At 43.6% G+C, this 23,115-nt stretch overlaps 1 protein-coding gene across 9 annotated transcripts in view; it reads right to left on the bottom strand.

The window, feature by feature from the left end:
* Window positions 1-530: 530 nt before the first annotated feature.
* Kiz (kizuna centrosomal protein) overlaps window positions 531-23,115 on the bottom strand; it is a 108,185-nt gene continuing 85,600 nt past the window's right edge. For 6 of the 9 annotated variants that reach the window (XR_015682993.1, XR_015682995.1, NM_001398980.1 and 3 more), the window contains 5 exon segments: window positions 22,348-22,431; window positions 19,547-19,633; window positions 16,296-16,392; window positions 2,426-2,469; window positions 531-671 (listed from right to left, as the gene is read on the bottom strand). Coding sequence is in view for 4 of the 9 variants with exons in the window: in NM_001398980.1 (NP_001385909.1) it covers window positions 568-671; window positions 2,426-2,469; window positions 16,296-16,392; window positions 19,547-19,633; window positions 22,348-22,431 (416 nt within the window). In the remaining 5 variants the exon portion in view is untranslated. 9 annotated transcript variants of the gene reach the window in all.

The raw sequence follows: 23,115 nt of genomic DNA, 5'->3' as shown, positions 1-23,115 counted from the left end.
CTGGACCAGTGGCTGAAAGCTTACCTGTTGAGGTAACAACCATGAAACAGAGAAAGAGACCAAGCTAACTGGGAACGGTGTGGGCTTCTGAAACTTAAAATCCCACCCCCAATGACACTCCTCCTCCAACAAGACCACTCCTCTCAATCTTTCCCAAACCAACTTGTGACTGAGCATTTAAACTACCAGAGGGTTTTATGTAGCTGACACTAGCTTGGAACTTCTCTTCCTCCTGCCTCTACCTCCCAAGTGCTGGGCTGGCAGGGCCTGGCTAGATAGCTTAGGATGGCCCAGAAATCACCATCCTCCTGCTGCCTTCACATTTGGCTTCCCATAGGGCTCCCTGGTGCTAGGGATCAACACTCTGACCCTCTCATGGTGGGCAAGTGTTGTACTAGTCAGCTACTTCCCAGGCCTTGTTCCCATTCCTATCATACAGTCTCCCTTGAATGATAGTCTGTTTCACCTTTCACAACTAGCAAACTTAGAAGGATATGTTTATGTTGGGAATTACACATTATCACAGTGACTTTGTTTTAAAGACTTTATTTCTAAGCATGCAACGGCTTATGTGTCATAAAAATCATCAAAATCATCAGGCGTGTCATGGTCTCTAGGACGTAGAGCAGCTTCAATTTCTGAGTTACTGTCATCAGACTCCCCCCAGAAGGCTGGAAGAGAAAAGAACACGGCTTGTTAACTTTACATTCTGAAGGGGGTTTTCAAAACAGCAAACCAACTGCTAAGTTGGAGCACTGCACAGTCTAACAACACTGTGTCACCTGTATACATTTATATACTCCATGCTATGTTCTTCCCACTGTTACAGGGAAATCCTTGCAGAACCCTCTTTTTCATCATGTCCAACTGTTTACTATAGGATAGACATTAAAACCCAGGTTACCAGGAATGTCACCACCCCATCGTGGCTGCTGCTTCACTTTTGTCTCCCTGTTTGCCGTTTTGTTAAGAGTAGATCAGAAAAGGGAAAGACTGGGTGGAGGGACTAGCAGTGGTGATTGGCTGATCTGAACACCTATCATGTTATTTGGGTGGAGGGACTAGCAGTGGTGATTGGCTGATCTGAACACCTATCAAGCTATTTGGGAGGAGGGATCAGCAGTGGTGATTGGCTGATCTGAACACCTATCATGTAATTTGGGAGGCACTCAGGTGAGGAGGATGGGAGTGGCCCAGGAAGAGAGGAAGCTGGTGAAAGGTATGGGTGCGGGCAGTGAACAACTGGGATTCAGTCCTCCTGAGGCTCTTCTGAGAGACTGTGTAGAGGTTCCCTCAAGTTCCAGTGAAGAGTTAGACAGTGTTTACTGATCCTTTATCTCCTAACCCTAGCTGCCAACTTTCTGGCTCTCTGAAAGGGACATCCTTGTGCAGTCTGCAAAAACCTGGGGCAGAGATATGTCTCATGTAGAAGTCATGGGCATTACTGCCAGTTGGGGTTGAGGTGACCTCTAGGCAGATGACAGGGTGCTGTAGGGTACCAGCAGCATTGTTTGCCTTGACAACTAGGTTACTGACATCTATAGAGAAGAACCCGGCAGCTCTTAAGTGGCTTCTTTTAAAAGACCCGAGCTGATCCTTTCACTGGCCCTGGTTAGAATAATGTCTGTCCCTTACTGTGCAAAGGGAAGCTGAACAGGGGTAGGTATCTGCCACAACCTTGGTGTCAATGGTGATCCAGTTCAGTCACACCCAATCCACCTGCGCTCTCTACTACTACAAGTGGGGACACGAGGGGCAAGGTGACCAGAGTAGAGAGCCCAGGCACAGGAGGTAAGTGTCCCAGTGTTACCATGACAGGAGAACTATAGCACCAGTGTGGGTTGGGTGTTAAAGGATGAAGGGGAGCTCCCAGTTCCAAGAAAAAAGAACTTCATAGAAAAGGAACAACATGAGGAAGAGAGCAGAGCAGGGGTACAGCAAAGTCAGAAGGGCTACAGCCTTGCAAAGAGAGAGCTGGAACCAGGGAGACCACCAGAGAAAGCATATTCTATGGTACAGTTAGTGAGAGAGACTGGGAATTAAGTAGACAGTGGATAGAATGAATCAAGTTTAAAATGCTAGTGGCTAGGAAGAAATGGGGTGGGGGGGGTGGATGTGAAGAGAACAGTTAGGGTTGCTGTAAGAATCCTACCAGCAATGAGTGACAGACACTTGTGGGCCCACCCACAGGGCGGGGAAGAGCTGTGAAGCATTCCGTAGGCAGAGAGCACCAATTCTGACGGTCAACGCCACACAGCCTGCACCAGCACTCGGCCCATGTGAAGGTCCTGTTCATGGGCAGCCATGTGGGCTGTCCCTAGGCTGAGAGAACGTGTCAGAGTCCTCACACAAGGACACAGAAGACAATAGACAGCACAACTCTTTTGTTTAGGATGAGAAATGAAAATTAGTGTCTGTTTCTTACCATTTGACTTTATGGTGGTCACTGGGTCCCTTTTGCTTTCATGCCTATAAAATAAGAAAGTGAAAATTGACAGCTGGTCTGAGAGCTTTTACAGGGAGCTGTTTGGGAAGAAGCGGTGGTGTTTATGGTAAGGAGAGAAGTTTTATGTGTCCTTCCCAGGCCTGAGGAGCATAAACGTGTCAAGGCTGCAGGTGGCTAGAGGCATCTGCTGAGGAAGCACTGGCCTCTCACAGCCTCTCCAGCCTCCAGGGCACTCACTCCTCTTGGCACCCCCTGCGCTGGGGGGAGCCTGGCGCACTGTGGGCTCTGCTGGAGTCATCACGACTGCAGTAGGCAGGACATGGTGTCCGTTCAACAGGCCTCTGGAGAACGGAGTGTCAGCGCTTCTGAGCAAACTCAGAGTGGAAAAACCTGAGGAGAATTCAAGACGTCGAGGAGGAAGCTAAAGTACCCCAGCAACAATGCTGACAGTCTAACAAAGGCAGGCGCAGCAAAAGCATTGTGGGAACAGCCAAGTGTCGCAGGCACCCAACCTTAGCTTCCCATGTATCCATCGATACAAATGCTAGCTTTTGGTACCAAGCCTCCTCTGCTGAACGTAAGAGGGCAAGACAGTGGCTCTTTAGAGTGGAATTTCTCAGTGTGCCTTTTCAGGGCCTTGTGCAATTTAGAGAGTTTAAAAGAGCCCTTCTGGGAGCATCGCTTACATTTTGTATTATACCTAAATTCTCCAAGTCTCATGCTGAGAGATAAGTGGTCAATGGAGACACTAGGGGAGAAACTTACTTTTTCTAAACAAGGTGACATCTCTGCCCTCTCATGGAGAGGACCCTGCTCATCTTAATGGGGGAACCTTGCAAATTCATGTCCCCCCTCATCCAAGTCTTATCAACTTACAGCTTATGCATATGCCTTCTAATATAGTCATTGTAGTAAATCAGGCTCTACTCAGGGCCCATTTTCTATACAGTATCTTGCAATACTCCCTTGGCATTTGGTACCTGCTGCCTACCAGGGTCCAGCAGTAGTGACCATGGTCATTCTCCACAAATAGCACAACACCCCTGTGACCATCTGAAAGGGGATAACAGATAGCCACCACGGGGGCAGGCATCAACAAAGTGAGCCTCAAAGAATCCTTTTTATGTAAAGTATATACATACACAATGAACCCACGTGGTCTGGCATACTATTTACTTACTCCCATTACCCATGTGCTAGGTAATTGGACTGGGTGCCGGAAGGCAGAGGCAGATTACTAAAATGCTGGGAGACAGCACTCAGACAGCTGTGGTCTGCATAATGAGATGCTCAGGAAGGTCAAATCTGTCATTGGCTGGGACTCAGAGGGCAAAGAGCTTGGTGACAAGAGTGGGCTGAGAGCTGCAGGGTGACAGCCCCAGAAGGCAAGGTGCTTCTAGTTGAGGAAGAGGACATAACAGGCCTGGACTGAGGAATGGAATTGGCGCAGCTGAATGTCTTGATACAAGAGAAAAAAGATAGGCACAAGCAAGCTCAGGCCAGGTTCCTACAGCTTGGGTGAGTTCCAAAGCTCCTCCTCTGAGTTCCAGAAACAAGTCCAGTGTACGTCTGCTAGCCCCCCTCCAAAGCAACTTGTAGTTAATCTCACCATCCTTCTAGTGTGGTCTCCACCCCACCAGGGCAGTCCTTTCTCTCATCTCAGAATGTGGCATCCCCAACTTTGTGGTGTCCCAATATCCCTTGCCAAACACAGCCAACACATATGCTTTGGTAACCCGGCCTCCTTAGCAATTTCCTCATGTACTGTTACCACATTAGCAAGCACACCAAGAAACTCCAACATGGATGTTTGCAATGGGTTCACTGATGACACCACGTCTAATCTGTCCCTCTATTATCCACCTTCCACTTGGCAGCAAGGGTGAGATGCTGGACACATAAACCTTACATTTTCCGATGAAAACTCTAATAACAACCTCATCGCCTTTGGCATAAAAACCTAAATGCTGAATGGTGCTTCCCAAGGTGGGCGCCCAAACAATGCTGGGCTTCCTAGTTCTGTATCCCCCATGTCCCATCCCCTGGAGTCCTTATCAAAATTGCTGTTTTCCATCTGTTCCTCTGTTAACCGATAGGCTACTCCTTACCCTCTGGGCTGTAAGCAGAGGCTACATGTGTTCCAGTTCACTTGGTAACCACTACCCAGCAATTAGCAGGGGCCTGAGGGAAATGGATAAATGAACTTAGCACAGGGCCCCACTGAAAGGCGCTCTAACAATGTTCAATGATACAGAATGTGACCTGCGCATTTCTGACTAGCATGTGACTTCAGAATCAGGCTGTTGGAGTTGTCTTCCCTGCCAATAGAGGGTGAAATATCCAGGAGAGGAAAAGAGGAAAGAAAATGCCTAACAGTGCTGTGAACGTGGCCCTGGCCTTTTGTGAGTGTCCTCCACTCGAGTGGGTGCAAGTCATCAAAAGCAAGTGAACTGAGCCAGCAGCAAGGTCAGGTCCCACCCACGGAGCATGCCAGGGATCCTCTTGCTTTGCACACGGTATTCTAGGCGTGTCATGTCTCTATGAGGCAACCTGAACTTACTTTTTCTGTTTGCTCTGTGGTTGTGCTGTGTGGCTTTGAATCATTTAAACCATTGGGAATAGGAGACAACATCAGTGAAATGTGAATTAATTATACAGTGGTTCTTTTTTTTTTTTTTTTTTTGGAGCTGGGGACCAAACCCAGGGCTTTGCTAGGGCTAGGGCGCTCTACCACTGAGCTAAATCCCCAACCCCTTGTACAGTGGTTCTTAGTTGTCAGTTTTATTAGAGTTCTTACAAGAAACCGATTTCATAACTTCATAAGCTGCAGTTCATCACTGAGAAAGGTGAGGATGTGCTCAAGTGTTTCCCATTCTACCCTGGTGTCTTAACAATGTTTCTCTGTAGAAACCCATGCCTAAAACAGATGTGACACTGTAATTCAAGGTCAACTTTTATTATGTACAATTCTTAGGGTCACATTTCTTTCATGTGTCTCACCAAACATGTAAAGAAAACCGACAGGCACAGAGGAAGGACTTTCCTTGGAGTGCTGACAGGGTCAGCTTGTTAGTCATATACAGCAAAGTATGCGTGAACGTCCCCTTTCAGAGTAAGAAATTGGGTTTGAAGTTCCAGGCCACACAGTCAGCCTATCACTCCATCAAAGTGCTTGCGATCAGACTGCCTAATCTCCACAAGTGTGAAAGGAATACATCTAACTTGTCAGGCTGAGGTGGGCCAAGGAATTCTGTAAGTTACCAGTTAGTAGAACATTCAGGCTCTGAGGGCCACTTAGCCTTCACAGTTCCTCAGGTCTGTGTATGTGAATGAATGGATATGGCTGTACTTCAAGGAAACTTCATGTAGGGACAATGGTGCTTGAATTTTATTTACTTTCACATGTCATGGAACAAAACTTTTCTTTGGGCTAGTTTTACAACCATTTAGAAGTATAAAAGCTGCCAGGCAGGGTGGTTAATCCCAGCACTGGAGGAAGGCAGAAGCAGGCAGATCTCTCTGAGTTCCAGACCAGCCTGGTCTATATAGTGAGTTCTAGGACAGCTAGAGCTACACAGAGAGATCTTGTCTCAAAGAAGGATAGACAAACAAACAAAAAGTAGAGGTATAAAAACCTCTCAGCTCATGGTACAGAATCCCTCCTGGCTGTCATTCACAGAGCCTTTTACAGATCTGAGACATAGCAGCGAAGAGCTTCCAATACCCAACTTTGCTCACCAAATGCTTGGGGCCAGTTCCACTGCTCTCTGAGCACCAGTCTGGTTGCCTATAAAATGGGTCAGCAATGCCTTCCTTCTAGTGTTCTGGTAAGATTACAGATGATCCCACAGACAGCCTGTATAAGGTGGATTTTAGAAAACAGTGATATGGCATTTTTGACACATCTGAATGAACAAAAGTCCCTGGTTATTGTGGTGTGTAGGTATGAATTCCAAGTAGAGATGACAAACCAGGCCCAGAGCAAAGGAAAACTAAGGTTTGGGATGGGCTGAGAGGAGACAAGCTCCATACATACTTTCTCTTTAAGGAGCCTAATAGGTAGGAGCCCTGAAGGTCAGTGAAGTGTCAGTTTCTGAGAGGTGGAGAACTGCTCCAGCTGCCCTCCTCCAGTGGGTGACATGGAGTCTACTCTGAGTTTCTTTGCTCATTCAGTCATTCTCTACGCAAGAACAAATAGAATGCTGTGGAAACCATGAGTCACGTTTTGAGCTGGGAGAGCAGGGAACAAAATTGCAGGCACCTTCCGAGAGGAGGACAGGATTCCCTGGGAACTAGTCCACAAAGGAATAACGCAGACCACAGTTTTGTTATTGAAAGTTGCAGCGCTGAGGATTCAGAGAGAACAGCTCTGGCATTACTATGGGCTCATTAAGTAAGGGTGTAAATTGCACTACTAAGGCAGGGAAGAAGGCGGAAGCAACATGGCCTCCTAAGGATCCGCATGGGCAAAAGCTCACCTAGCACTTCACATTAGCACCTGAACTTTATAAACACTCAACACTGTACGGTGCTAAAAATGGAGGAGGCTGGCAAACTCCTGCAGCTAAGAAGCATGTGATCTAAGGCAGGCAGGTCAAAACCAGAAGCAATGAAAGTGTAAGCGTACACAATGACTCAGAGACCAGGAGATAGAGTAACTCATGGCAGTCAAATGCCTAGAGGATTCCCACTAGATTACAGATGACCTTAATCAGCCATTATTGGTCAATCCAGAAAGGAATGTTTGTAGAGATTGTCTGTCTCTCCAAATAATCTATCCTGCTAGAGGCAGAAAGAGACTATGAAGACCTCCAGCCCCTTAAGGCTGCACCACTTCCCTCATTTCCAAGCCTCACCTGTAGGGTGCAGCCTCCCTGCTCCCCGACCCCTCAATTTCCCTTGCTGTGTGTGCCAATAAATACAGTTCTGTTGAAAGTCAGACTCTGGTCTCTTTCTGCCTTCTGCCTCTTTCTGCTGCCTCAGAAGTCTAACACCAGGAGCTGCAGAGACTGGGGAATGGCTGTGAAAATAAGGTGGTGAGTTCAAGAGCCTGTAGGCTAGTCTGTGGTGTATCTTCATTAATGACTGACTGATGTGGGAGGGCCCAGCCCCCTGTGGGTGGTGCCACTCCTGGACAGGTGCACCTAGGTTGCATAAGGAAGCAGGGCAAGTTATGGAAAGTCTCTAAACTGCATTCTTCCATGGCCTCTGCTTCAGTCCTGTCTCTGGGTTCCTGCTGTGAGCCTCTGCCCTGATTTCCTTAAGTGACAGACTGTGACCTGGGATGTGTAACCAAATAAATCCTTTCCTCCATGCTTTTGGTCATGGCGTTTATCCAAGCAAATCAGAACATTCACTAAATTGGAAAATCTAAAAGAAACAGATGCATTTCTAGAAACATATCGCCTACCAAAACTAATAGTGTTGGCAGGGATTTCAAGACAGCCTAGTATTGACTCTGGCATGTGGTTATGGTTATTAGGGGTCACTTTTATGCAGATCTTCAATGAAAAGGAGCACGTGGGGCAAGAAGAAATACAAAATGTACAGTGTGAGGAGAAAGGAGCACCAGGAAAGGGAGTGCTGGAGCCAAGTCCTGAATTCAAGGAGAAAAATGTCTAAAGAAAAGCCTGATGCTAAATGGAATGAAGGGTCTGGTGACCTCAGGGCAAGACCTGGCTTACTAAGCTTCCAACTTGTAAAAAGGAATTAAAGGAACACTAAAGCCGAGAAGGGACTCATCAGTAACAGAAAGCTGGTGCAGTGTCATTGGAGGAGGGGCCAAGTTCCAGTCCCAACAAGCAGAACTTGGCAGCTCTGGCCATATGGTTCTGGCTTAGAGTCAAGGATACAAAAAAGGGTTGTGGAATCTCCCTCCATAGCTAAAGAAAGCTGCCGAGGCCAGGCGTGTGTTGGGGGTGTCCCTGCATGGAGGCTGAGAGAGGCCATGCATGGAGGCATGAAGCTGTGACGGTGAAGTCTGGACTGTGTTGGAGATGCCAGATTTGTGGGATTCCTGCCAATGAGAGCTGCAGACAGGTGTGAGGACCAGCCCAAGAGAGAGAGAGAGATGTGTTGCAGTCAACAGAGCTGAAAGGAGTTGAAGAGCTGAGTGCTTTGACATCACACTGGAGATGCAGACTCTGGAGTTTGTCCTGCTGGTTTTAGTCTTGCTTTGGCCCAGTATTTCCTCACTGTGCTCCCGTCCTTTTGGAATGGTAAAGTCTGTTCTATGCCATCGTATGTTGGAAGTATGTGTCTGCTTTTTGATTTTGATTTTACAGGAGTTACAGTTAAGAGATTGCCATGGGTCTCAGTAGAGACTTTGGATGTTTAAGCAGTGCTAGGACTGTGACAGATAGACTACAGGGACTTTTGAAGTTGGACTCAATACATTTTTGCACTATTATATAGCTACAAGCCTATGGGGGTCAAGGAGTGGAAGGTGGTGGTTTAAATAAGAATGGCCCCCATAGACTCAAATATTAGAATGCTTAGCCACTAGGGAGTTGAATGTTAGGAGGTGTGGCCTTGTTGGAAGGAGCATTTGTCACTGGGAGTGGGCTTTGAGGTCTCACAAGCCCATGCCAGACCCAGTCTCTCCTACTCTGCTTTCAGATCAGGGTGTAGCTCTCATCTACTTTTCTAGCACCAAGCCTGCCTGACACCATGCTCTTTGCCATGATCATAATGGCCTAAGCCCCCAAGTAGATGCTTTCTTTTATAGGAGCCGTGTGACTAAGTCAGAGGCTCAATAACAAACAGTGAGACTGGTCGCAAAAACAAAACAAAACAATCCCTGGGGAGTAGGAGAGACTGCTCATCAGTTAAGAGCACATGTGGCTCTTGCAGAGGGCTGGGGTATGGCTCCTGGCATCTGCATGGCACTCACAAACATGAATAATTCCACTTCCAGAGGACCCGACACTCTCTTCTGACCTCTGAAGACAACAGACACACACGTGGTACACACACCTATATGCAAGCAAACATCATACACACAAAAATACAATAAACACGTTAAAAAGTTGATTTACTAATGGCCAGGACTGATGAATTTTACCAGACTTTCAAAGGAGAACTAGTAATACCTTCTTTCTTTCTTTCTTTTTTTTTTCTTTCAGAGCTGGGGACCGAACCCAGGGCCTTGTGCTTGCTAGGCAAGCGCTCTACCACTGAGCTAAATCCCCAACCCCTAGTAATACCTTCTTGAACTATTCCATAAAACAGGAAAGGGGTACTTCCAAATTCTCTCTGTAATGACAGCATTTTCCTGTATCAATAAAGGTACAACAACAAAACAAATGATAGACCAAGCTCCCGATCATAGGCACTAAAAAAATGCTTGCAAACCAAATTCAATAAGACATGAAAACAACACCAAAAGCATTCGCAACCTACAGCCAACACTGTTACAGTACATAGGGGAGCATTAAAGCAGTTCCAGTGAAATCAAAAGAAAGACAAGAGTAGTCTTCTTTCTCCACTTCTATTAAATGTACTGAAGGTCTAAGCTAGAGTAGAAATACCAGAAAACCAAATAGGGATTGAAAAAGTCAAATTATCTATGTTTGCAGATTCTATAAAAAAGGAGACCCTACAAACTCCTCTAGAAAACTCTTAGATCCGATAAGCACTTTCAGCAAAGTGGCAGGATACAAAATTAACGTTTAAAAATCAGTAGTTCCTCCTATATATCACTAATAAACCCATTGAGAAACAGGGGAAACAATCCCATTCACAATTGCCCTCCAACCATGTATAACCTTGGAAAACACCTGGCCAAGGAAGTTAAAGACCTTTCTAATGAAAACTTTAAAATACTTGAGAGAAATTGAAGAAGATACCAGAAGATGGAAAGAGCTTCCATGTTCATGGATCAGTGGGATCAGTATTATGAAAATTGCTATTTTCCAAAAGCAATCTACAGATTCAGTACAATTCTTATCAAAATTCTTAAGTTGTTTTCTATAGAAATAGAAAAATCAGTCATAAAATTCATCTGAAAGGACAAGAAATTCAGATAGCCAAAATAATCCTGAGAGGGTAAAGAAAAAAAGGTTAGAGGCATTACCATACCTAATGTCAAGGTATCTTAAAGAACTATGGTAACAAGAACATGGGGGTGACATAAAAGCAGACACATACATCAACAGCTACAGCTATATGATTTTGGGGCCTAAAAATAAACTCAAGACAGAAACCTAGAGGCAGGACCCAAAGGAGAGGCCATGGAGAGAAACACTAGTCACACTTCTTACATGGCTTGCTCTCCGTGGCTTACTCAGCCTGCTTTCTTTTACATCCCAGGACCAGGTTTAGCACTGCCTATGCTGGGCTGGGTTGGGCCCTCCCATATCAATCATCAATCAATCAAGGCTCCGCAGGCCTGACTATAAGCCAATCGGATGTGGGTGTTTTTCAGTTGAGGTTCCTTCCTCCAAATGACTCTAGTTTGTTTCGAGTTGACAAAAACACAGTAAAAACGCAGCACAGTAAGTGCGAATGAAAACACCATAGGAAACTTGGTGCTTTGTAAGAAAAAAAAGTAGAACACACTCCAGCTCTTCAAAAGTACTGCTTCTCACTGAAGACAAGGGCACCAGAAGGAGGGCACAGCTGAGGATGCTGTTTCCGGTCCCTGACATGTGCCAAGAGCCTACACATCCTCATGAAGGTCAAGACCAAGACAAGTCTTCCATCAGCACACAGGACAGCGGTCAGGAAAGATTCCATTAAGGCTTTCTGTAAGATGCCCACTTCCTTCCTATTTCTTCAAACTGACTGCAGACAGCATCAGAACAGTTTGGGAAGGTGACCTAATTTGAAGTGAGCTAAGATTTCCATTTGAAAATGTGTACTCCTCTCCTAGACACACCACTTGCAGATAACTGGATAGAATACACACTGCCCTTCAGGTCAGGAAGACGATGCCAGACAGAGGGAGGCGCTTTGCAAGTGGCTTGCATGAAGAAGGCTTTGGTGAATGGCTGAGTGCTCTTGCAGGAAGTTCAGCAGTTACCCAGCTCTGCTGATAAACCCTCCAGACCAATGAGAAGCTCACATGGTGAGGGGAAACAAGGTATAAACAGCTCCTACACCTAGTTAGGGGGTGACAGAAATGCTATATGGCCACTAGAAGGGCATATGACACAGTCATCCTCTGACCAGGAAGCATTTGAAAGCAGATAAACAATAGGGTTGGTGTATCTCACCCAAACAACAGAGGCCAAAGGCATGGAGTTGCATGTTGCTTTAGGGCACAGCATCTGAGCTGGTACCCTGAAGGATATCCCATAAGTCACACAGTAGGCAGCAAGAACACTAGAACGTGGCTGTTCCAGATAGAGGGGGTGCACGCAATAGGTCTCCTCAAGACCTGCAACAGTAGAAGAGTTGGGATGGGGCTTGGTACTCACTTCTGGTCCTGAAAGGTAGACAGATTTGGAGACTAGAAGACCTGGGGAATATGCTACTGTTAGCAACATACTGACTGCCAATCCTGCCTCCAGGGGAAAGCCACGTCCCATTAAAAAACACACCTAAATTACTGGATTTGGGGTTCATTTGAATTTGGCAATTAACCCTGAGGATCCTGCCAAAAATACAACTTGTGACATTGAGGACAATTAAGAAATGGCCCTCGGTGGGATGCACTGTTCTGTTCTAGGGCCTAATTATAAGACTGGAGGGCCAATGATATGGCTCAGTCAGGACAGTGCTTACTGTGAAACATGAAGACCTGAGTTTGGGTCCCCAGTGCCTGTGTCAAAGCTGGATGTGTGTATGTAACTCTAGCACTGGGGTCAGGGTGGGTGGAATAGGCAGCTCCTTGGAACTCAGTGGCTGAATCTAGGCAAATGGATGAGTTTCAGGTGCATTGAGAGAACTTGTGTTGAAAAATAAGGTATAGGGCTATCAAGAAAAATATCCAGCACTAACCTTTGGCCTACACACACACACACACACACACACACACACACACACACGTGCACACACACATGAAAGCAGAGGCATGCTCACCTATGAGAAGATGTGGTATCCTGGCTGTGAACCACAAACATTTCTGTGGATTTAGAGTCAGTATTAAACATTTTCAAATAGCATCTTTGGCTGGATTTTTTTCCTTCAAAATAGACATTTTTCTGGAAAAAATATAGGAAACAAAGCAATCCAGAAAGAAATAAAAGTACAAATGACCATATCAACAAATCTCCACAAATACCAATCTTAAGTTGTAAAGGCCACCCAAGGCTGAGGCTGTTTAAATTGACAAAGTCTGAGCGCCCCCTGATGGCCAGTTGGAGCTCCTACAGCACACGCTGTAATTTTTGTTGCCCTGGAGTCAGCTAGTTTACTTTTTCCCATTAAATAATGTGATTTTTCTTACGCAAAAGTGTTATGTCAGGAAACAAAATAAATTTATGAGTTAATGACAGTGATTATGGAATGCTTAAGAAGTTTCTAATTTAGTAAAATTTAAGGTCAATGCAGATTTCCTAGGCTAGAGATGGAGGTGGGCACTTTATAAGGTACAGGAAGGACTGCCAGAATTTTCTTTTGTTTTTATTTCAATGGACAGCTAATAACTAAATATCTTTATACCATTCCAGAGAAAATAACAAATGACCAGAGAAAGAAAAGCTGCGGCCACCATCTGATCAACAGCTGCATGCTGGCGCCCTCCGCTGGCCGATTCCATGGCTGCAGGGCTGGCATGGAATGCCACCCACGGTGGCCCTGTTAAGGGGTGTGGGTGGCCCGGTGACTTTTAGTACCTTTCCCCCAGGCAATTATGTAGCAAGCACACATTCTTTTCTTTCGGCAAAAATCTTATCTTGATTCAACCAGAAGGCTGGAGTTACAAGGGAACCTGTAAGCTGAACTTACAAGGGAGCTGTGAAGATACACTCTCCATTGAATAAATGGGTCCTGGAGAGTGAAGCCGCTTCCTGGGGAAGGTAAAGAGAGACAATGTTTGCAGAGGAGAGGAAGCTCTGGCATGCACCCCGGAACAAAAGGGAACAAGTGGTCTTTACTCGGAGAACAGCTTCCTATTAGGACTCACTCCTTCGTACATCATGCCTTTCATCCCCACTCAACCACAAAATGATTTTACTGAAGCAAATACAATGGTAGAAAAAGATTTACACTGAAAGAATCTTTAATAATAAACTGTTGCCGATCGGCCTACTTGCCCGTGATTTATAATACAATAAACATCGGATTCTATTACGGCTCATACACTGAAGCCTCTGCTCTGCAAAACGGAATATGAAAGCGCGGGGACGCCGCCACCGTCACAATGAAATGAGCATGTATAAATGTGCTAAGAGTATCTCTTTGCATCTTTTATAGCTTGTGTGTATTAATCTGTAACGCTTATTAAGAAAGTCATTGCTATGCAAAGCAGCACCCAATCCCTTTCTCTGGCTTTTCAACAGAGTGCACTGTTTAGCCAATAGGAGGGACCCTCTGGCCCTCATTCTGCATTCATCACAGGCAACATTTGCACAATGTATCTCTCAAAGGCGGCTGAAAAGAAGGCCTTAATACTCATGTAAACAACTGCAAACCAATTACTTAATGAATCAGGCCCACACATAATGAGGTGCAGACAAAGAGCTATAAATGCATTTTTGCGCCCAAGCCCCTGCTTTAAAGTAAAATCCCTCAGCTGTAGTTTGGGCTTAACTAGCACATCATAATTATTGTCTCTAGGACATCAGAGGAAGCCATTTTTTTTTAAGGTCCAACAGGGTCTTTTTTTTTTTTTTTTGAGATTGCTCATCAGCTCACTGACAAAATAGAGCAAAGAAGAATTTTTAAAAGTGCCACAGCAGCGCCGCACTGTTATGTTTATTCTCAAGTACTGGGTTTCGAGACCACTTGTAAAAGCAATAAAGCACAAGGAGTGACTGCAGTGAGTGGGATCCTTAAATGTAAGCCTCTAAGAAATTTCAGTGAAACCAGGCACAAACAGCAAAACCTGAGCTCTCCAAAGCCCAGGGTGGGATATGAACAATAACAGACCCAGCACAAGAACCAAACTGTGTGGAACAGCACACCAAGCCACAACCCACCCCTCAAAGCCCTTCATGCTAGATTACTATCAAGTATCTAGAACTGAGGTTTCCTGGAAGACCTTTTAGTGGGTTTCTTTTTCTTAAAGGGGGTGATGAGATTACTTATGATTTATTTGAAAGTTAATTTCATGCAGGCATATAATTACAAGAGGCTCCTTACTTTAATTTGTAGAAAAAACAAAGTTTAATTTTCATCTGGTTGGTGAACTGTGGCTGGGTATGAATGACCAGGCTGAGAAAATGTCCTATCTGATCCTATTATTTTCTAAGTGTGCTTAAGAACGTCTCAAAGAACATAAAGAGCTTGTTTCAATGCTAGGCACTAGCAGCCCTCACCCTTAATTCAGATCTCTGTGAGTTTGAGGCCAGTCTGGTCTACAGACTGAGTTCCAGGACAGTCGGGGCTACACAGACAAACTCTATCTTGGTGTGGGGGATAGAGATAGGACTTATTTTAATGTCTTCAAAATATAATGGGGACAAATTTTAAGATTTTAACAATCTTAAAAACTAACGAGATACATTTTTAAGCCAAATGGTAACATTAAAACTGGGAACTATCTGTAGAATTTACTGACCTTTAAAAATTCTCTTAAAAGATCCAAACTCAAATTTATTTGAGTATAAGCCCAAGGATAGTGTATTCAATACTGTCCCAAAACCAGTAAGCTCCTATTTTCTCAAAAAATACAAACAAAAACTGGGTATTAAAAGGTAATTTCTTATAAAGAAGAAAGCATTTTGGGTGCTTACCAAGTTTCTAAAAGCAAGAATTTGAGAAAGTTAACCCATCCATAGTCCAGGTCCTAAAACACTGTAATGCTTTTGTAAAATACAAACGAGCAGATTTTTTTTTCCATTTTCATTTCCTTTTAGTATGACATTTCTGGATCAGATCATTTTGTTATGTGGACATTACACACAGCAGAAGCAATGTAAAGGTCATGTTTTAACATTTTAGCAGGGTCAAGTAGTAAATTCAAAGGTAATGCGGTCATCCAAAGAACACTTTTTAAATGAGCAGCGCTACTGCAAAGGAGGCTTGGAGGCTGTTTGAAATAGTATTTAGTCCAAAGTAAGAGTGGGCACTGCATCGGGCAATTGCTTAGATTCACATTGTAAATGCTTCCTAAATGACTGGAAGTCGCTGCATGATTAGTACTGGATGCTGATGGCACAACAGCACAGAACTTGCTTATTATAGCTCACAAAAGTGTTACATTTTAACAAGTGTAAAAAAATACATTCAGTCCGTTAGGGGAGTAAGCAAGAGCACATCAGAAAAGGAGTGAGTAATGTGGCTGGAAGACTTGCTTTTTAAAAAAAAAAAAAGAATCCATACACAAAAACTAATACAGAGCAATTGCCTGTCGGTCTATCAACTGTCTCAGAAAGAAGAAACATGCCACTTTAGTTCTCTTAAGGCCTGATGTCTTCTCCCTGCCCTTTTCCTGACAACCTCCTTTGTGTGGGCTCTAAGCAGTCCTACTGCGAGCAGCTGTAGGCGCTAATTTGTGGTTCACTGAGGTGTCAATTGAGTCTTAAACCAAGGCAACAACAGCTGCAAAACAATGCGTGGCTCTGGTGCAAACATTTTCAAAGGTAGACTAAAGTTTTGACTGTTATTTTAGATAAACAAAAACCCCAAACCATAACCCTCCATCAAGTCACACACAAAATAACACGCAGCCAGGGCTGAACTCTTTGCGTAGTGACATTTCTCATCTTGTTACTGCTATTCAGAAAGGCTCTCAGGACTTTACCTTGACAAAGGACTTCCTTCACTGGATGAAAAACTAGCTTCCGAGGCGATTTTGTGGGCTGTCTTTGTCTTGAACGTGCTGCCGCCAATATCCAAACCTGTGACAAACACAGTCAAGGAGAATGAGTTATCTACCGCACGAGACGAACGCATCCGCAGCCTCCCAGGATCTTAGAAAATCAAGAGGAAGATCCTGTTCAAGCCACAGAAGGTTTCAGGGTTTCTAGGCCCAGAGACAAAATACTCATAGAACACTGAAAAGAAACGGGGAATTTTCATTATAATACTAAAAATAAAATAAAAACAAACAAAGCTAAAACTATCCAAGGCAGTCTGCTTTTTTTTTTAAACTTTACTCAGTCCTTTTCTGGGGTGTGGGGACTGAGCCCGAGACCTCCTCAAATGTGCTAGGCAAGCATATGACCTAGAGCTAAGTACCAGAGCTCTGCGGTAAATGGACAGAAAGTACAAATAAGAGCACAAGTTGAAGACTTAATTCACTTTGTTAGGACACAGGGATGAATGGCTCACCAAGACAACAGGTACCAGGAGAACCAGGTCTCAGACATAAACTCACACTCCTGGAGGCTCCCACACTATCTACTCTTAAGCCCTTTGGCTAAATCCTGTTTGTTATCCCACAAAGAAGAATAAATTTCCACTAAAAGCCATCAAGGCCACTCTCAGCCTATGTTGAGGACATGGACATGCAACACACCCTTTTCCCTGGGGACGGAGGCTGGACTGTCCCCACTGTCCTCAGCCTTAGATATTTCTGTGGCACTTCTGCTTTCAATGGGCAGTTACCCCAGATCCCAGAGAGTGTATAGGCAGCTTTGCTGCAGGCTTGCTGAGTTGCTAACCTTGAATGGTTTGCCTGTATATTATCTCTGTAGCAGGATAACTCTTTCAGCACCATGTGCATGCTCAACTCAAACAGGGTCTCCACATTTGTAAAGGACAGGACTTTGGGTTATAAAAAGTGAGGTTCAGAACTTAAGTGGGTTTTCTCAGTAACAGATCTGGACACAGAGACCTAAACCATCTAACTCAGAAAGTAACTGAGACAAAGTGCTCCTTCAAGAGTGAGAGGTAAGGATAAGATTCCTGCCCTCACTGCTTTTCAGTGTGGAGAAGTTTCCCTTTACGATCTAAGATGGTCATCTGCTCTCTGCAGCTCAGGGGACTACAGGACAGTAAAAGCAAGAAGGCAGTGGAGAGTGGAGGCAGGCACTGTCAATTCTAAGAGCAGCCAACAGCATCAGAAGCTCCTGTCAATACTATCATCAGACTACTGGGATCCTACAAGGTGCCACTGTGAGACAGACCAAGGAAACTGAACTGCCTGTGCTGGCCATACAACCTGTCAGGTGCCATTTCACATATGAAAAGTTTAACAGAATAGGATCAAAATATATTGTATAATTGTATGAACTGCTCAAAGAATATATATTATTTGAAATAAGCTATTAATATATTTAATAGTAGTATAATTTTTATAGATAACCAAGAGATGATAATTTATGCCAAATACTTGTCTTTTGTACCTGCCAATTAGGTATCGAAATACACTTGCCACCTGGCACACAACTTTAGTTGGTTCTTTTTTTTTTTTTTTTTTTTTTTTTTCGGAGCTGGGGACCGAACCCAGGGCCTTGTGCTTCCTAGGTAAGCGCTCTACCACTGAGCTAAATCCCCAGCCCCATATGGCACACAACTTTAATCTCAGCACTTGGGAGGCAGAAGTAGGTGGATCTCTGAGTTCAAGGCCAGCCTGGTCCACTAAGAGAATTCTAGGACAGGGCTACAGAGAGAAACAGTGTTGAAAAAAAAAATCAAAAGCCAAAAACCAAAATAGACTTTGCCAAAATAGACTTGCCAAAAGTCTCTGCAGCGCTGCCTTCCCACCTGTGTGCAGCTGCTTGCAGTTATGCTCTGAGCAAGGCGTTCCTCTCTTGAGACCTTATCTATAAGATGAGGGGGGTGGACAACACTGTCTCAGACCTATCTCCATTCAGACTCTATGTCACAAATGTGAACAGAAAGCTGACCTGTACTAAGATCTTTCTGAAGCAATAGGGACAGAGGCCCTGCTTTTCACCTCAAGAGACTTCGATTTCTACATTTTTGGAGCCAAATCACCATCATCAAAATGGCTGGCTCTCCCCAGGAGCTTTTCATTAGAGGCGTGGGCTGGGTCTTTAACCTAAAGTAGCTTACTGATCGTAAAAGCAACCAAAATAAATGACAGTGCCACTGATATTACTAAAAATGCATTCTCCGCACACAGATAGCACATGTCTTAAGAAAGTATCTGTCTGAGGAAGACATGTTTGAGACAACTGGAAACCTGAATATCTATCGTCTATGAACTGTATGGCATTCAGAACTCACTGTACAATTCTGATAGGAAAAACAGAGTATGGTGATCATAGAAGATTAAAGTCATTCTGAGCTGGAAAGGTGGCACAGCTGGTGGTTGAGAGTACCGGCTCCTCTTCCAGAGGGCCTGGGGCTCGATTTCCATGGTGGTTCACAATCAACTGTAACTACGCTTCTAGAGAATACAACTTCTCTTCCGACATCCATCAGCACCAAGCATGGTACATATTCACATTGGCAAAAAATGTATACACATAAAATAAAACATGTAAGTCTAAAATTTAAAAAAAATCACTATATATGTTCTTATATATTATGTACATTTGATAATGGGTGTCCAATTGAATAATACATGAAAAGAAAATATAATAAAATGAAAACCACATGTATAGTGGAAGAATGTAGGAAAATTAAAATTGAAACAAAATCCTAGATTAAAGAATCTATGTTTAAGCCTAAATGTTAGGTTCTTGGAATGTACATTCCTTTCATTATAACTGTGGAGAATTTCCCAGCATTCCCACAAGAGTGGACACGCAGCATAAAGCTGTCCTCCTCACAAGATGAGGAGGACATGTAGAGAAGAGAATTTGGAGTATCTTGTGGGAATTGGGGAAGAGATACCTTCATGACATACCAAATAGAAACATAGGGCCTGTGAAAGCTACTACCACGCTGGACCCCACGTACCCAGAAGTGAGGGCCTTTCTAAATGCCTGTCTGCTAAGCATGAAAACGTCCTTGCTCACTCAGACTCAGTAACACTCATTACAAAGCAAACTCTAAAACCATGCTTCTCGAAGCACCATCCTGGTGTCTGCCCTCATCCCCTTGCCACAGGAGTCAAGTGCTGAATCGACCCCAACTTACTTGAAAACTGACTTTCAAATCTCTCTTCAGCTTGATTTGAATTATCCTGAAGGGTAGACTTCTTCAGTAACTGGTAGGCTTTGGTTTCTATAGATGAAGAAAAGCAAAGAAACATTCTACTTTCAACTGTTTATCAGTGTTTCTTAAATTCCTCTTTGAGGCTAACATTTCTCAGAAGCATGGGTCCCTAATTAGGTCTCTCTATAAGGAGGTACACATTTCTCAAATGCATGGTTTCCCTATAGAACCCAAATCTGTAATTTCCTATCTCTACCTCACAAGTGTAAGTCTTAAATAAAAATTGAGTTGCACCTAAATTTTAAGACTCTGGGACGAACTTTAAGAGTTCATTTCAGACCACAAATTTGTCATTTCAGTGGATCCATGTGTAGATTCATTGTCAAAATCAATAGCTTCTCTCTATTCTGACCTCGAAGAAGCAGCATCCTGGTAGAAAAGTCACTGGGCTCCAGGCCCTGATTCTCAGGTTCTAATACTAGAATGTGGGGCTCTGAGAGAGGGGAGAGAGAATGCAAAGATCTCAGGAGGGTTAGAGGCAGACCCACTGGGCAGGTTCAGTGAAAAATCTACTCCCTAGGGCTGAGGAGAGGGTGGCTGCCTACAGAAAGCAAAGCTAGGTGCACAGAGGGATCAGCAAAGCTGCAGGCAAAGGTATAAACAGGACTCTAGGGAAAGCGCTCATTGAAAGGGCGAGGACCTGAACACTATCTGGAGGCTATGTGAGCCCTGAGATGTTAAGTGATTGTGGGCCAGCTTCAGACTCTGCAGGCAAGACTATACTATTTGCTAGAGGTTCTGGAACAGTGAGTGTAGAACCCTCCCGAAACAGTGTAAAAGGCTTAGCCAGGAAGCCAACTTCACAGTGCAAAAAGGCCAAACAATGAATATGACTTTTTTTGTAACTCGGGCCCTGGCTCTTCAGGAAGGAAACAAAGAGAGCAAGGAAACAAGCAGTTAAAGTTGCAGTGTGCCACTGCCTTGCCAATGTGGTTACAATGTGAATGGGTAAGTGAATACAGGAGAAAAAGTCAAATATAAAAGCAAAAGTAAAAGCTAGCCTGCTGTAAACACAGGACTAAGAGCTGAAGAATCTAAGCTCATCCTGGATGCAAGCGAGGCATAAATCTGAAAATCCGAGGACTAGCTGTAAAAGGCTTGGTGTACACTGTAGCCTGTGCCTGTGCCTTGGAACTCCAGCGAAACTTCTCTCATTGTAATGTTAACCACTCAAGAATTATGGGGTAATTAAAATGATTAGATGAATCCAACATTTTTAAAGAAGTCAATTCTTTTCATATACAGAAACACACACACACACACACACACACACACACACACACACACACACACACACCTCCTCAAGTTTTCGGTTCTGAATCCTGTAGTCAAGCACTACTATATATTCAATTCGATGTCAAATTTTCGCTTAAGAAGTAGAAAATATTGCAGTTTAAAACATACAAGGCAAGGAGTCTACATCCCACGTAGTATCCAGCCAAGAGATTAAAACCTATTCTGTTTATTAATTCCGTGCTGATGACACAATGAGATAAATATATTTCCTCTACTTTGTTACATAAGCTGCCAGAGCCCAATCATCCATCTTCCTGCAAAGCTGAGGGATCACTAAGAGGGTTTTTTTTCTTTTTGATATGCATTTTGGGTCTAGAAAATAGAAGCAGCTAGAGAAAAAAAGGTGAAAACCGTGCTGAATAAAGGGGGTAGGACAGAGAGGACGCTGAGGAGAGGGGAAAGAAAAAGCCTCAACTTCGTATCTTTTATTCTCTTTTATATGCAAATGTACACCTGCTAAAATACTCCTAAATCTACAAATAAAAAGAAAATATCTGATGAACAAGTGCTTTTAACAGCCCATTACAAGATACACATGTGTTTCCCCAGCCTCTAAGGAGTGTATGGAGGCAAGGAATCTGCCCATTGCTTTTGCAGAAATCCTTAATAAAAAAAGAGAGAAAGAGAGAGAGAGAGAGAGAGTGAGAGAGAGAGAGAGAGAGAGTTGGGTCTGGAAAGGAATAACAAAGGGAGACACAGACAATACTATCACCGCAGCAAGGGAGCCAGACCTTGAACCCACAAAGAAACAGGCGTTCAACCAAAGATGTTTAAGTACTGTTCCTATATGAAGTGGGCAGAAATTCTAAAATTAAAATTGAAAAATGCTTTCACTAGAAAGAATGCTACGGTTCTATTTATTACTTTTTATGTATTTCTACACACGCTAAAATGTTTTTTCATGTTATATTGGATGCACTGACAATGAAACAAACTCAGTTGCTTTTGCAAAAATAACATTAAAAGCAAAATGGTATTTCTAAAATTAATTCAAAAGACATGTGTTATCACTTTAAGCCCATAAATCAGTTATCTAATAATCTGCTCGAATAAAAATGAAAAAATTGAATATGGGTGCCTTTACAATTTGGAACATATAACAGATGATGCTTACATATTAAGATTTCAGGGAAAAAAGGCCACATGTCTCTGAATGTGGGCAGACTCAGCACAGGTTTACACAGGGGAATCTTCACATCTGGACTTCCAGTGCTAAACTTGCCCACCAGAGCCTTGGGTCAGCGAATCCACTGTGAGTTTTCTCTATCTGTTTTCCCCATGAGTGCTGCTAATACACAAGGAACACTCCTAACTCACAGGGCTGCCTGGGGCAGTGTCAGAGAAGACATTTACATTCTAGTTTTAATTTCTGTGAATCAACTCAACAATTAAACCAGAAGAAGATCAATGTCAGGCTTGTAACTGACCTTTCATGGCTGCTCCCAAGCTGAACGGAAACAGTTCTGAGGGTACTAGGTCTGCCTCTCTGTGTCCTTCCGTCCCATAGCCACCTATCCAAAACCAAACATGGATTAGAAATAGTTGGTAAAATGCGTTAGTATTGGGTATATACAGACTTTTTTCTCATCATTACATCCTAAATGACACAGTTATATAGCATTTACATCATATTATGTTAAAAGTAATCTACAAAGTATGTGGAAGCTGGATGGAGACTATGAAAACACGAAGCCGTTAGGTATAACAACTGTACCGCTTGCTGCTTACCACTGTCTAATCAGAGGAGGTTAATTTCCAGTTCTCAACCACCAGTTTCAGATCACCTTGAGTGATCTCTGTTAAAAGCTGGGTTTAATGGCATAGTCTGGTGCTTTTCCTTATTTCCCATAGGCTCATGGCTCCTAAGTAGGAGCTCTACCACTGAGCCACACTCTCATTTTAAATAGTTTTGTAAAAACATTTCTAGCAATTGGTACTCAATAATTTATATGATGGGAAAAATTAGAAATACTGACATATCTTTCTCATAGAATGGCCAGGAATAATGGGTATGAGGTGCCACAAATGCTAGTAATGTAAAATATCAAGAAAACCCTTCTCAAACCCTATAGTGGGCTGAATACTGCCTTCCTTACCTCCAAATTCAAGCCCATTCAAACCTCAGAACATGATCTTATTTGGTAATAGATTGTTGTAGACATATTAGCTAAGGAGGGCAAGATGAAACTGCCCTG

The sequence above is a fragment of the Rattus norvegicus genome, chromosome 3, assembly GCF_021556685.1.
Source record: "Rattus norvegicus strain SHRSP/BbbUtx chromosome 3, alternate assembly SHRSP_T2T, whole genome shotgun sequence".
In the NCBI taxonomy this organism is placed as follows: Eukaryota; Metazoa; Chordata; class Mammalia; order Rodentia; family Muridae; genus Rattus; species Rattus norvegicus.
The sequence above is the reverse complement of the archived record's forward strand: the minus strand, read 5'-3'. Positions and strand labels throughout refer to the sequence as shown.